The 14,874-nt window shown below is 40.3% G+C and overlaps 1 protein-coding gene and 1 pseudogene across 1 annotated transcript; both read left to right on the top strand.

The window, feature by feature from the left end:
- Positions 1–621: 621 nt before the first annotated feature.
- LOC126406348 (G-protein coupled receptor 4-like) lies at positions 622–3,438 on the top strand. The gene is made up of 3 exons (XM_050070554.1): positions 622–801; positions 2,561–2,748; positions 2,841–3,438. Exons 1-3 carry the CDS (start codon positions 622–624, stop codon positions 3,436–3,438), a joined length of 966 nt encoding a protein of 321 aa, XP_049926511.1.
- A 3,336-nt stretch (positions 3,439–6,774) lies between these two features.
- On the top strand, positions 6,775–12,243 carry LOC126406802 (ovarian cancer G-protein coupled receptor 1-like; annotated as a pseudogene).
- The last annotated feature ends 2,631 nt before the right edge of the window (positions 12,244–14,874 follow it).

Raw genomic sequence — 14,874 nt, 5'->3', positions numbered from 1 at the left:
ATTATTATACATTGTTCTGTCTTGTACTTAATAACAATATGATTATTCATGATTAATATCATGTAACCCAGGACTTGTTACAGTCAGGTCATTATTAAGTTAATGCAAGAATATGAATCAGTACACAAAACACAAAGTGAATTCATCTGTCATGTAACCCTCCTCATCCTTAATCAGAGGGCAGAGGTTCATTCAACAAGTAGTGACGCATCGAGTACAGAAGACAGACAACACATCCCAAACCAACGTACATTAATATTAAACATTACAATGAATTACTGAAACATGACGATGTTCTGTGACTGCAGTAAAGACCTCACAGCAGCACGTACGTCACCAGGACTTGTTATATTATCTGAAAATGTATAATTTGATCAAACATCATCAGCAGATGATTTGATTTGATTTTATTTGAATGTGGGTATAATGTTTATGCGTGTGTGTGTGTGTGTGTGTGTGTGTGTGTGTGTGTGTGTGTGTGTGTGTGTGTGTGTGTGTGTGTGTGTGTGAAGTTGCAGCTCACAGCTTTGGTGATGTCACTGAACGATGTCAGGTAGAGATTAAACAACATGCTGCCTTTCTATAACCTGATCTCTTCAACTACAGGTTTCACTCTTAAGAATGGAAGATTTACACATTAACAACACTTCACAGGACAACAGCGACTACCACAGCAACATCATCTTTGGCTACAATGATTACCGTGTAGAAGCAGGATTCATTATTAAAGTCTTTACATGCATATTCATAAGTATCGGCCTTCCTTTAACGCTCATGGCCATCTACGCTCTTTATTCGCAGGTATGAACATTCCAACTGAGACTTATCCATTTACTCTTTGTCATGTGTCACTCTGTTAGGGCCGTAGTTGGCTGTCTGTAGCTCTAGTTTTAGCGGTGTGTACGGTGTTGGTGCTCGTCGGTTATTGACGGCTGTTTTTCAACCAATTTGGCATGTTGAATCAACGTCTGAGATGCCAGAGAAAATCTGAAAATCAAAATCACTCTAATTGGTGCACACGAAAAAAAGCAGAAGTGAGGAAAGTAAACAAACAGCTAAAGTCAAGAGGCAGTGAGACGGCATCAGCAGAATGGTTTGTAATGGACTTTGGTACTTTTCACTAGCACATGGTAAAAATCCTTTGTTCTTTCAAAATCAGGTTGTGTTGTCAATGTGGTAACTGTCCAAGTAGCGTCTTATATCTGTCCTGTCAGTCTCCCAGTTTCCCTTCTTGAATGATGAATACAGACTACCACAGGACATATGTGTTAGTTGGCCATTGGCTGTAGTCTTCGCAGTGTCTTCAAGAGCAACATTTTGGCCAAGACAAAGTCACTGTGAACAACACAGTGGTCTGCATGTGTCACCACTACTTCTTTGATGTTTATTTGGTGTTTCTGGGCTGTAAAGGTGTTGTTGTTGATACAGTCTCTTTCAAAATAAAAGCACCACGTCGGTACAACACCACCAACTGATGTTTTTGTCCTTCAACAACACACATGTGGCTGGGTTTAGAAAAAAAGAAGAGGGTTTGGCTTTATCTTGCAGGAAGGGAACACCCTAATTGGACTTCTGTCCCCTTAACTTGCGCTGTTGTCCCGTCACATTTCCTCCGATCCCGACGGCCACCGTTATTGTCCAGCCGGGTATCATGACAACATGAAAGGACGTCTTTTTTTTTCAGTTTCCAACAACAGAGGTCACTGACCAAGCGTTGGTATTCAATGGCTTCAGAGTGAGACCAGGTTGCCCTGACTTCTCCTTTACTTTGGTACCATAATGCATCTATGAAAACTAATGTTATTTCCATCATGTGTCAGTGGAATACAAAATCAACCTCTGATAACATGTCTCCTTCCTGTATCTGCACGATCCTCCCTGAAATTTAAGTGTAATAAGGAGAGAGGTTCACCTTACAAACACAACCATGTCACTCAAACTGTGACTCCAGTCTGGAGCATCTGTTGGATAAATACAGCACGTGTTTGGTCCAGAATGCATCATGTCTTTGTCTGAAAAAAAAGCAGCAGTTAATCTGGTTCTTATGCTGTGTTCACACTAATGATGACAAAGCATTATGAAACTATAAACTGATGCCAGACACTTGTCACCAAATGACCAGCATGATGCACTACAAATCAAAGTCAAGCTGGCCTCATCTGTTTCAGCACTCTAATAACACGGTGAAGCATCAACAGATCATATGTTTTTGTTTCATCATTTTGGGTTCCTCTTTTTCTTCCGTAACTCTGTTCTGTTCTATCTGAAAGAAAATCTTCCTTGCCATGAGCCAAAATTTCATTATTAGTTCTCATGTTGTATCAACTACTTTAACCAGCGCATTGATCAACACTTCAATTGTGACTTGGTGACAATGCAGCTAGCCATACTGCAGCTGTGTTGCTCATAGTGTGAACAGGGCATAAGTCTTGTTACTATTGTGATTGGCCAGTTTGTCAGTTTGTATCTGCTATTTCTGACAGCACAAAAGAGAGATTTTGGAGGAGGTGGAGTTCAGAACATGCTGACAGCTGCTTGTTTACTTTCCTTTCTCCTGCAGGTGAGAAATGATCATGTTGCTCCAATCGACATCATCAACCTTCTCATTTTGGACCTTATTCAGTTCTGCTGCATGATCGTTGAGGTGGTGCAACCTGAGGATTCAACAACAGACACTATCTTCACTCTAATTTACATCTATAGTCTGGGGGCCAGTGTTGGCTTCATGGTGTGTGTCGCCCTGGAAAGGTAACTGTCTGTCTGTCCAGTATGTGTGGAGCTCCTTCTGTCTGACCTTTGTTGGACTGCAGATTTCTGAAGCTGTGTCTCTTGTATTTCAGGTATTTGGTCATCGCCTGCCCACTGTGGTACCACTTCAGACGAACCATCAAGATCTCTGTGCTGGTCTGTGTCGTGGTCTGGGTCCTTCCTGCTCTTTGTCTCCTCAGTGTCTCTTTTTGCTCTAATTATCGTATTAAAGACATCATCTTCATCGTCTTTTTACTCCTTCCCCTCCCACTGCTCATATTCTTCCTGTGTGGGACCCTCAGAGCTCTGTCTGCCACCATCTCGGTCCCATCTGACGAAAAACGACGAATTGTAGGAATGTTGATCCTGGTGCTGCTGATTTACACGCTGCTGTTTCTTTCCCTCATCATTTGGTTACTGAGAAAGGGAGATAAAATGAACACCTTCCTCACTGAAATGTCTTTCACTTTAATTAAGTTGAGTCCTCTTGCAGATTTAGTTCTGTATGTTTTCATGAGGAAAGGTGCCATAGACAGGGTCTTGGCCGCTGTGTGTTGTTGCAGAATGGACAGCAATGAAACCAGGACTACGGCAGTATCAGTGGTGACAACACATCCACAGTCAGCTTCAAGTAGGCAGAGACAGAGGGACACAGAGACAGAGATAGAGGAGGAAACAGAAGAAATGTAGGCTGACAGGAAGGATAGAGACACAACAGATTCTGTCCTCTACTGATATGATTTCCAGTAAGACACCTAACTGCAGATACCAGGAAGTCTTGTCCTGACTCTGCTGTGGGAGTTCTGCTCGCTGGGAAATTTGTGATGGCTTCAACAAATGTTTATCAAATATGTTTTCCATAAGTTTAGCTGTAAGTTGATGTCTATCATTATGATCATTAATCACAGCAACAAACCAGATATTATCTTTGATTCACTGAGCTCATTAAAGCTGCCACACTGTCTTAAACTAAACCTTTGTTTAGACTTTAACACAGAAAGAGCATCTTAACAAGTCTGCTGGACTTTTTACTGTTTTAGTCTCTCATATTCATTTTAATGAGGTTGTTTACTCTTCTCTGTTGTAACTATTTTCAGCAGGTAATAAACTAAATTGCATACTATTTGGTTTTGTTTTTTTTATTTTTTTGGTGTTTTATTGGTTACTATTTAACTGCGACTGGCAGCATCAGGAGGAAACGCAGCGGGACAACAACACAAGTTAAGGCAGCGGAGGTCCAAGTGAGATGGCCAGGAGGGGTGGTGGATGGATCCAACAACCACTGACCTTCAATTAGGAGGCCGGTGTTCACTTCCTGTATGATTGTAAACCATGTTCTTTTTTCCTGAACCCACCACGTGTGTGTGTTGTTGAAGGAAAAAAAACATCAATTAACTGTGTCGTACCAACGTAGTATGTTTATTTTAAAAGAGACTGTATGCAAACTGTACATTTCCTGTGACCAACGCACCCAGACTACCTTGCACGTCATATCTTGATGCAGAAAGTCAATGACCAAACGTCCTTATTATTGGGACTTGTCGGGAATCTGGACTGACGTGCTGACGTATTGCGGTAAGCGAGTTGTGTCATTTCCGGTGTTTCTGTGACAGCNTGTGACAAGGTTGTGTGTGTTGGTAAAAACAAGGGGCCCTAGAATGGAGTCACCTGTCTTAAATCAAAGGATTGGGTCACGTCCAGATTAGAATTAGGGACAATTGCAGATGACCGTTGAGCTCTGATGGAGAGCAGGGATGACTCAAACTGGACTCATGTAGGATGACCGTCATAAATAAAAACAGAAGTGATGAGTGGATGGAATAAACTATCACTGCTGCATGCAGAGAATATGAACAGGCAGATGTTAATCAAAGGAGTACACATGTGTCTTTCCTGTTGATGAAATCCGCCCCTCTGACAAACTTTCCGTAAACTGTGTTCTTTCCTGCCTACCTTTTTCTTTAGAAGAACGTGTACAGTAAATGATCAGGAAACTACCACTATATTTGCTGTAGACTGTTTGGATCCCAACTTGGAGCAGGGTGATCCAGGTCACTGTCGTCTCGGAGCTGTCAAAGGTACATTTTCTGACATAATTTATTTGAACTGAGGGCGCACAGTGTACTGCTGTTACTTCATTTGCTTGTTTTTTTCTCTTTTCGTTAAATGATCACTTTCACCACAAAATGACCATTTGTGTAATAATTACTCACCCCGCAGTTGCTTGCCCTGCAGAAATGTTTTACATGGTAAGGTTTTATTGAAAAGTCATGTGTTTGTAAAGTACTGAGCGTCCCACTGGACATATTGGACTTGGATTGTTCTACATGAGTTGTTTGAGAGTTTTTTTGGGATGTTTTGATGTAGTTTGTTCTCTGTTTTTCTCATATGCCTTCAGGGTGAACAGATGATGAGTAATTCATGTACAAATAATCATCTTGTGGGTTCGGTATTCCTTTATCTTATCTGTAAATTTGCAGTGTTTTGTTTTAAACGTTTTTTTTCTCTTCCTTTTCATAGTTATATGTAATTATACTCTTTTTTTAGGGGCCGGCTCTGCCAACAGGCCTTTTATTATTTGCCAATATTCTCCTACTTCTTTTTCTAAAGAAATTTAACTTCCTCGAGGAGTTACCACCCATTCGACTTGAGCTCTACAAAGTAAATTCTGTTTTATAAATTTGTCAATCCACCACAAAGTAACACAACACCATGAGAAAACAAACCGCTGCAAATTGTTATTTTCCTCAGAGCTTCTCAAATCTTAAAGGAAAGGTTCTTTATGAATGCAGATGCAAACACGGTCTGACACCAGAGTATTACATAAGTAAATAAATAAAAATACATATAAAAATAAAGATAAATCAGGGTACAGGCACACAGATAAAGAGGTATATTCAGTCAGAAAATTCAGGGAAGAAAGTTGTGTAAATTTCCATAATATATTTATCGTTTATCGGCCAAATGAGTTGTGATATCAGCATATCGCATATCAGGGAAAAATCCAATATTGTGCATGTAGCAGGAAATAAAACTTGAGAAAACAGCTGATAATAAACACATTTTAAACGATATAATATGTGGAATGAAGAACATGATGTAAAGTAAGAAAGATGATGGTGGTGTTAATGTGCAGAAATTAGTCTCTATATCTGGAAAATGCTTACAAACACTCCTCATCTTCTCGTTATTATTACCATTGTTGTTGTTATTAATATTATTATTGTTATTATTAATATGTGTGTTGTTCTGAACCTATACACAGTTATTTAACCTTAATGATTCAGTTAGTGACGTTTTAGTGTGTAATAAGAACATACAAGTGTATCTCAGTTAGATCTAAAAATAATAACTCTGTTCAAGCTGTTAGATTTTGTTTGTAAGGAGAGGGTAAAGAGGAAGGACATGAGGAAAGACAGAGGTGAGCGTGACATGCAACAAAGGGCCCTCAATCGTTTTCACTATTAAATGTTGGTAGATAATACAGATGGTTCGTCAGTCATGTAAACCTCCTCATCCAAAATCAAAAGGGCAAATATCAGATATAACATGTTCCCTCTATAAAACCTGTTCTCTTTAACATCAGGCTTTATTCTGAGAAAAGGAAGATTTCTACATTAACAACTACTCAAAAGAGGAACTGAGGACTTGTGAAAGCAGTCAACGTCATTTGATAGGACTATCACATCTTTCAATGCACGCACCTACAATAATGCATCCTGTCCCATTTCACCCTGTAGCAGCCTGGCCACCAAATTACCAAAAATCTGTTAGGGGCACTCCTGACACTCTTGGCAGGGTGCACATGACTGCAGTTCTAAACATAAATAGGCACATACACGTAAGCAAAGTGGAAATTGCGTAATGACCAGTGAGTAAGAAATTGCAGCCCTGGTAACAATCACACTGTGCAATAGGACGTCATACATATTTATTCTTGGCCCTTTTCTGCCTCTTCCTGAGAAGAGGAGGTGTGAGTTACTATGAACCAACTGCATGACATCACCACCACATTTACTGTAAACTGTTTGTATGCACAGGACAAAACTTCACACGCTGGTGTGGGAAACTCATTCAGGTCGGGCGTTGCAGCTTTCAAAGGTAAATTCGTGACATTACTTTTTTTAATATGAACGGATTAGTCACCACAAAAAGACAACTGCAAACGGTCGTGAAAATGAACTTTGGGCAGAAAACTGTTTAAAACGATTATGTTTTTGTTTTTCACTCTTTTACCTTAAAATTTGAGAAATTTAAGTGTGACTGTGTAACAAAGACAAAAAAGCAGTTTGAGAAAAGCTAAAGAGGTAAAAACATAAAAAAGAGGGTATTTTTAAAACTGGGTGCAGACAGTAAAAACAAAAGTGTTACTACTGTTTAGACATGTCAGGTACAGAGTCTACCTCAGGGGCATGAATATAGACTGTGCAGGCAGTGTTGTTCTCTGGGGCCCGTGAGGCGGGGTGAGGGGGCCTGTGAATGACTCAGCTACATCTGTGTTTATTAAAAAACTCACATTAAATAAATAAAAAGGTGCTATTTGCTATGCAAACCCATCTCTGTCAGAATTTACTTTTCTTTTCTTCTTTGAGTAAAATAGTCAGTAGCAATCTAACACAATGAAATGCTTATCTTACAGAACTATAAAAACTCTGAATAAACTAAATATCTTATGCTATTTGGTATTTTTGTCATACAGAGGTATGCAATGAACATTGTTGGGTAACATGTGTGTCAATGTTGTCTAATGTCAAGTCTCTATTTGATCATGTGACCAGACGAGCTGATACAGGCACTGGTTTAGGCACAAAAACTGTCAAGACTGACAAGATGAGCACATCTGCAGGTCCAGTGATCAGTCAACAAACAGAAGGAAAACGTGTGTGTGTGTGTGTGTGTGTGTGTGTGTGTGTGTGTCCTATAACTAGAAACTAGTGTGCATTTGAGCCTGTCTTATCTACCTTACACCACTGGTCTGCCTACAATATGCTTGCAAAGGTCTTTTCAAAAATTCGTCTCATTATTATTATTATTATTATTATTATTATTATCATAATTATTAGTATTATTATTGTTATTATTATTATTATTACATTTTCTGTTTTGTATATGATTATTGCAGATGATTGATGTTATGTAACCCAGGGCAGGTTACAGTTAGTTCATTACTCAGTTCATGCTGTTTGGTGAAATGAGAATATGAATCAGAAAACAAAACACAAAGTGAATTCATCTGTCATGTAACCCTCCTCATCCTAAATCAGAGGGCAGAGGTTCATTCAACAAGTAGTGAGGCATCGAGTACAGAAGACAGACAACACGTCCTAAACCAACGTACATTAATATTAAACATTACAATGAATTACTGAAACAACATGACGATGTTCTGTGGCTGCAGTAAAGACCTCGCAGCAGCACGTACGTCACCAGGACTTGTTCTACTACATAACACTGCATCATTTATTAAACATTATTTGCAGATCATTTGCAGGTCACTGAACGATGTCAGGTAGAGATTAAACAACATGCTGCCTTTCTATAACCTGATCTCTTCAACTACAGGTTTCACTCTGAAGAATGGAAGATCTACACATGACCCACTCCTCACAGGACGAAAGCTGTGATTACACCTACATCACTGGTTATACCTCCAACAAAACAATCCACTTCTCCGACAAGCACTATTATTTTGTCTTTGCCCCCTACGTCACCTACAGCACCAACAACTCCTACGGTGCCTTCTTCTATGATGAAGACCCTGGATTCATCATAAAAGTGGTGACATGCATTACCGTTTTTATCGGCATTCCTTTGACTCTCATGGCCATCTATGCTCTCTACTCTCAGGTATGAACTTAAAGACTGAGTTTTATTTCCTGTTTCTGTCATGTGTTTCCTGTATGCGTCTCTCTGTGAAGGATTGCAAACCTGCGAGACAAAAAAAAAGCACAAACGCTCTGGAAAAGAAGCTGAGTTAGTGACATGCATTCATGGGACAATAACATTTGCAAATTGAGAGCAGAGAAGGAGAGTGGAGCTCAGTTTATCATTGCAAGTCCCCCGGCAGTCTTCATCAGCCTAACTAGGGGCTGGTCCAAGACAAACCTGAGCCAGCCCTAACTATATGCTTTATCAAAAAGGAAAGTCTTGAGTCTAGTCTTAACAATGGAGACCAGACCTAAACAGTAAGATGGTTCTACAGAAGCGGAGCTTGATGGCTGAAGGGTGGATATTTGTGGATGAAATGTTGCTCCACATGTGGCTCTCCATCTTTCAGGTAGAACTTTGGTAAAATACAGGTCACTGGTAACTAAAGATCCCCAGCTTAAAAGAAAAAAATAAAATAAAATTTGCAAGCTATCTAGCCTTAGCTACACTTGCCCATCATTCACACAGAGGAACACATTTGAATTTTGGGGAGATACCGTAAAGCAGTTAAGCCCAGTCCCTTTTACTCGCCCAGTGTGGCGACACATTTTGACAAATATAGGCCTGTCTCAAGTAGAGGCCCGGTCTGGTTGCCAAACAGTTCATTTTCATAGAAGTTCTGAAGTATAAAAGCGGGTTGTTGGCTGCCACAAATTATGCGTCCATTCCTGGATTACCCTGCAAGTTATTCATATTCCTTCAGTCTGTAAGAGTCTTCAGATCAATTAATTGATTGTTTTAACAGGATAAAGTGATGTTGTGTCGGTATGTTGAGTGCCGTAATCCTCGAGTACCGTAACTCTCTTTCATGCGCTGTCTGTTGTAGTCAGATAAAATGAATGATTCCTAATTGATTTGTTATCTGAAGCCTTATTTTTAAACACATAATATTCATACTGGTTTGAAGAAACAATTTGTTTCCCATCTTTGCTGAGCGACAGTTTTGTGTGAAAGGAATTAAAGGCCAGTCAGATTTAAGAAAATAATAGCCTGGGCTACTAGTGGAAGTTTTCCAATACTGAATTACCAGTTTTATGGGGTGTAACAGAAAAGTAATATAACGAGTAGTGTAGTCTCTATACAGACTCTACATTCAGTGAATGTAGAGTCTGTAGACAAACCCCGGAGATCTTGCCTCCGGAAGAAGAGCGGAAGAGCCCTGGTTTCCGGTTGTAGGCTGTTTGTAGTCCGCGTGATATTGACCAATCACGTTTGAGCCGGCTGCAGTTGTTGCCAGGTTAAACGCTCCGTGCGGTGAACTAACGAGGCGGAACATAATTGGCGTCACTGCAAACTCTGAATCCATCGCAATGGTTCAGCATATTTACTTTTATATAAACGGAAGTCGGAAACGGAAATTCGCCTCCTCCGCCCAAATCAAACCGGAATGCCAAAAAACGGGGGTCTGGCCCCAGAGGCTGTATCGCCGTCTGCAGGAAGTCAGATGCCAAATACAGCCGATAGTTTGTGAGTAGTTTAACGAGTTGCTGTTGGCAGGGAGTGATAAGTACAGTAATATAATGTAAGTCATAAGTAATGTATTACATTTTCAGTGTAATGAGCCCAACACTGGTTATAGGGCACTCATCATAGGAACTGCTGTATGAAGATAGGTTGAAAACAGCTGCAAAGCTGAAGCACATCTGGCCCTTCGTCTGGTTACTACAGTGATCGGCACAAAACAGAGATTGATCAAAAAAGTATTAATGGCTCTGATTACAATTCAGTCAGGAGAGACTCTGTTATTTTTATGGTAAAATGAATATTTATTGTGTGCACATAAGAATGAAAATGTGGAAAGTCTTGGGAGATTAGACGCCATACAGATGGCCTGCAGGTGATTAATCCGTAGTCGAATAGGGAACATTTTTACAATTGTTTGTTTTCTTGTGTTTTCCTGCAGGTGCAAAGTGATCACGTTGCTCCAATCTACGTCATCAACCTTCTCATCTCTGACCTCATTCAGCTCTGCTGCTTGATCGTTGAGGCGACACAGCCGAAGGACTGGACGACACATGTTGTCTTTTGTCTGATTTACTATTTTTGTGTGGGGGCCAGTGTTGGCTTCATGGTGTGTGTCGCCCTGGAAAGGTAACTGTCTGTCCAGTATGTGTGGAGCTCCTTCTGTCTGACCTTTGTTGGACTGCAGAATTCTGAAGCTGTGTCTGTCTTGTATTTCAGGTATTTGGTCATCGCCTGCCCACTGTGGTACCGCTTCAGACGAACCATCAAGATCTCTATGCTGGTCTGTGTCGTGGTCTGGGCCATTCCTGTTGTCGGTCTCCTCCCTTTATTCTTCTGGAAAAATTGTAAGATTAAAGAGAAGATCTTCACCGTCTTTTTACTCCTTCCCCTCCCACTGCTCATATTCTTCCTGTGTGGGACCCTCAGAGCTCTGTCTGCCTCCATCTCGGTCCAGTCTGATGAAAAACGGCGTGTTGTAGGAATGTTGGTCCTGGTGCTGCTGATTTACACGCTGCTGTTCCTGCCCACGCTCATTTTGTTAGTCGTATATGGAGCCATAGATAACAAAACCCTCAGAAGCCTGTTTCCTATGTTTTTTAGGTTGAGTCCTCTTGCAGATTTAGTTCTGTATGTTTTCATGAGGAAAGGTGCCATAGACAGGGTCTTGGCCGCTGTGTGTTGTTGCAGAATGGACAGCAATGATATCAGCAGTCCAGCAGTATTGATGATGACAACATGTCTACAGTCAGTTTCATGTAGGCAGACACAGAGGGACACAGAGATGGAGACAGAGGAGAAAACAGAAGACATGTAGTGCAGATAGAAAGGATAGAGACAGGTTCAGATTCAGTCTGATATGATTTCCAATAAGACACCTAACCAGAGTCCTGTACGGATCCTTTTTTGAAAACCTGCTACCACCTCATCCTCAGGCTGCAAAGTTTCATGGCTGGAGTCCTCCACGTCGGTGACCAATGTGACCACGGGGTCAAAGGTTACACTGGTGTCACTGACTTTCAAAATAAAAGCAACTGCAGCTTGATAATAGTGATTTAGATGTTAGAATATTACACATATACTGCACAGCTTTTTACTTTGTTTTACTCTGAAAAATGAAAAATAGATTTTTGTTCTCACCCCCCTGCGTTGAGTTCCTTTTTACCTGTGAATTTATTTATATATACATATTTTTACCTGTTACACAGCTTTTTGCGGGTTACCCAGGACTCTGCACCTAACTGTAGATAGCAGGAAGTCTTGTCCTGACTCTGCTGTGGGAGATCTGCTCGCTGGGAAATTTGTGATGGCTTCAACAAATGTTAATCAAATGCTTTTATTAATTTATTATCTGTACGTTGATGTCTTTCATTATTATTCTTTAATCACAGAAACAAAACAGATATTATTTTTGATTCACTGAGCTCATTAAAGCTGCCACACTGTCTTAAACTAAACCTTTATTTAGACTTTAACACAGAAAGAGCATCTTAACAAGTCTGCAGGACTTTTTATTGTTTTTGTCTCTCATATTCATGTTAGTGAGGTTGTATGTTGTTGACTTTCCTGTTGTAATTTTTTTGTACAGTTAATAAACTAAGCTACATACCATTTGTTCATCTCATTGTATATAGTGGGAGGTGCACTTATTTTTAGGACGTGATTCAGAGCAGCTATTTTGCAACAGCTGATGAGTGATTGGCAATATGGAAAAAGTCTGATGTCACAGTATTTGTAATGTTATATGAAAAAACTGGAAATGTCTGCCTTCGGTGTACTTGGTGTACTCACAGCATCAAGGCTTGGCAGCTTTATTTGTAACTCACAGTGCTTCACCAAGACTACGAAGAGCATGAGATCAATCAAAGGCACAGGTGAACAGCAGAGTTTTTACATGTTAGACGTTAAAGCGGATATGAAGTTGCTTCTGTGTGCAACATATTAAAAGCAGCTTCACACTGTTCTGACTTGAGGTTCTAACAGTTTTTGGGGTCAGTGGACTCCGCTGGTGATTTGTTCATTTGTGTATAACAGAATGGATCCAGAAATATCTGTAAATAACGACTATGACTAATAAACAAACATCAGAGGACCTTCTTTTGCTATTTTTAGACCAATTTTAGCCTGTTCCACTGCACAGCCTGATAGACTGCAATAATAAAATGTATTTTCAGTCTCTCTACAGCCGGCACTTCTACATATCTCTGTATCATGATGTGGTGGAATGATTCAAGGAGCATTTTAACAGGACTAACTGTCGATTACTATGTTACATATTCAGAAGTTTTGTTTTTTTGAAAGAAAATACAACGTCATGTTGCAGTCAGTGTGAAAATTAATTTAATTTATTGTGTCACTTTTAAAATCCCTGTAAACATGTTAGTGCGACTGAAATGGTCCTAAAGTGAATTTGTCACAGTGGGACTAATGACCCTGAGATCAGATTTCCAACTCGGAAACTTGGAGCAACTGCATCAACCCCCGACGAATTCAAGATGGCTGCCAGTCACGTACACAGTGAGTAAACACTCTGCTAAAGTACTGTTTACAGCAATTTCATCTTATTTGTCTCACATCAGGTCAGCTTCATCTGCAGCGTTCATCAGTTGGAGTGCATGATGGTTTTGAAGCTGTCTATACTCCCAAAGTGTGAGGGCAACAAAGGATTTCTTGCAGACGTCCATGTTTTTTCCGACTTGTCCACCGTTGTCAACTAGAATGCAAAAACTGTTGTCAACTCAGAGGTGACGTCATTCCCACTTCCGACCTCCGAGTACAAAACGAACGCAGCATAACACACACACACACACACACACACTGACTCCTGCATGTATACAGTCAACCAGACCCAAACAGGCCGAGGCGCTCTGAGCATGCTCCGCAGTTTCCGCCCAGATTTCCAGTAGCAATAAATAACAGAAGAAGAAGAACCAGTGACTGGAGACGTTTTGATTATCATGATGTGTTGTATTAAATAAGTAAGTTATAAAGTTTAGTTTATCAAACTTCAGGTTTTTCAGGGACTTCCTTTCAACTGAAGCCTCCAAGATATACTTCTTCTCTGTGGTCGTCTCCCACATCACATACTGCCTGACAGGTTGGTCTAAAGACTGGGGCAACACATCAGTGCCACACACACTCAGAGAGTCTCCATCATGTCACTCATTTAAGTTTAAGGCCAAGAATTAGCTTGTTGACACCCAAAGATGTGAACACGGATACACCTCATGTTTAACTGTAACATGTGAGAGATGATTTTGTCTGTAACCGTGTTACATGTGATGTGTTTTAATATGTTCTGACCTGATTGTTATTTTTGTTTTTAATATTTCTTGGATGCCTTTTTACAGTTGGTGAAGGGACTGCTGATGAAAACTACCCTTTCAGCTAATTCCGGTGCATTTACATTTGTTCAAATGTTGCACAGTGTCCCTTTTCTTAAATAGGTAAATAAGTAAATACATTAAAATAAAAGTAGATGAATCCTCCTGCTTGCTGTCTTCACATGCTGGACAGTGTGTGTCATGAGGCTCTGTGATTCATGACAAACTGAGGATCTCCTACTCACCGAAGTGTTTTGTGTTCATGCTGCCTCAGTGTGTTTTTATTTACAAAGCCACTGCTGGTAAAATTCCTTCCTACTTATGTTCTCTTTCAAATATGAAATATGGAAATTACAATCTGTGTTCGCAGGACTTTTTGCGTCTTGTTGCGCCCAAAGTCAGAACTGAACTGGGGATGAAGTCTTTCAGGTTCTCTGCACCTTCAGCATGGAACAATCTGCAGAGTGATTTAAGCTTCAACACACAGTGACCTCGGTTGAGTTTGAATTTATGGAGAAGTCTCTTGAGTCCAGGCTGTTTGTGTGCAGCTGCTTCATCTCAGAAATTTATTTGAATCAGATTTATGTGAATTTTATTTGTTGTTGAAACTCTGCTGCTGTTCTTGTCCTGGGCTCCCTGATAAGATCGATCTTTGACCTCAACGGGACAAATCTGGTCAAATAAAGACTAAATAAATAAAATCCTTTTCCCCAGTTGATTTTAGCTGAATGTCACAGTTGCCCTGAGTTGATTGGAGGGTGATTCAGATCACCTGTTGTGCAGCTGTGGGGACTGACTCCTAATTGAAAATTGAGAGCAGCTTGGTGGGCTTCTCCCCCAGGGCCAATCAGAGTGTGACGACGCCCTTTCTTAGGTTTTAAGAGAGGTGGTGAACCGAACACTCTGATCCTTC

Source organism: Epinephelus moara, chromosome 19 (genome assembly GCF_006386435.1).
Source record: "Epinephelus moara isolate mb chromosome 19, YSFRI_EMoa_1.0, whole genome shotgun sequence".
NCBI classification, from domain to species: Eukaryota; Metazoa; Chordata; class Actinopteri; order Perciformes; family Serranidae; genus Epinephelus; species Epinephelus moara.
Note: the sequence above shows the minus strand (reverse complement) of the source record. Positions and strands in the feature narration are given on the sequence as shown.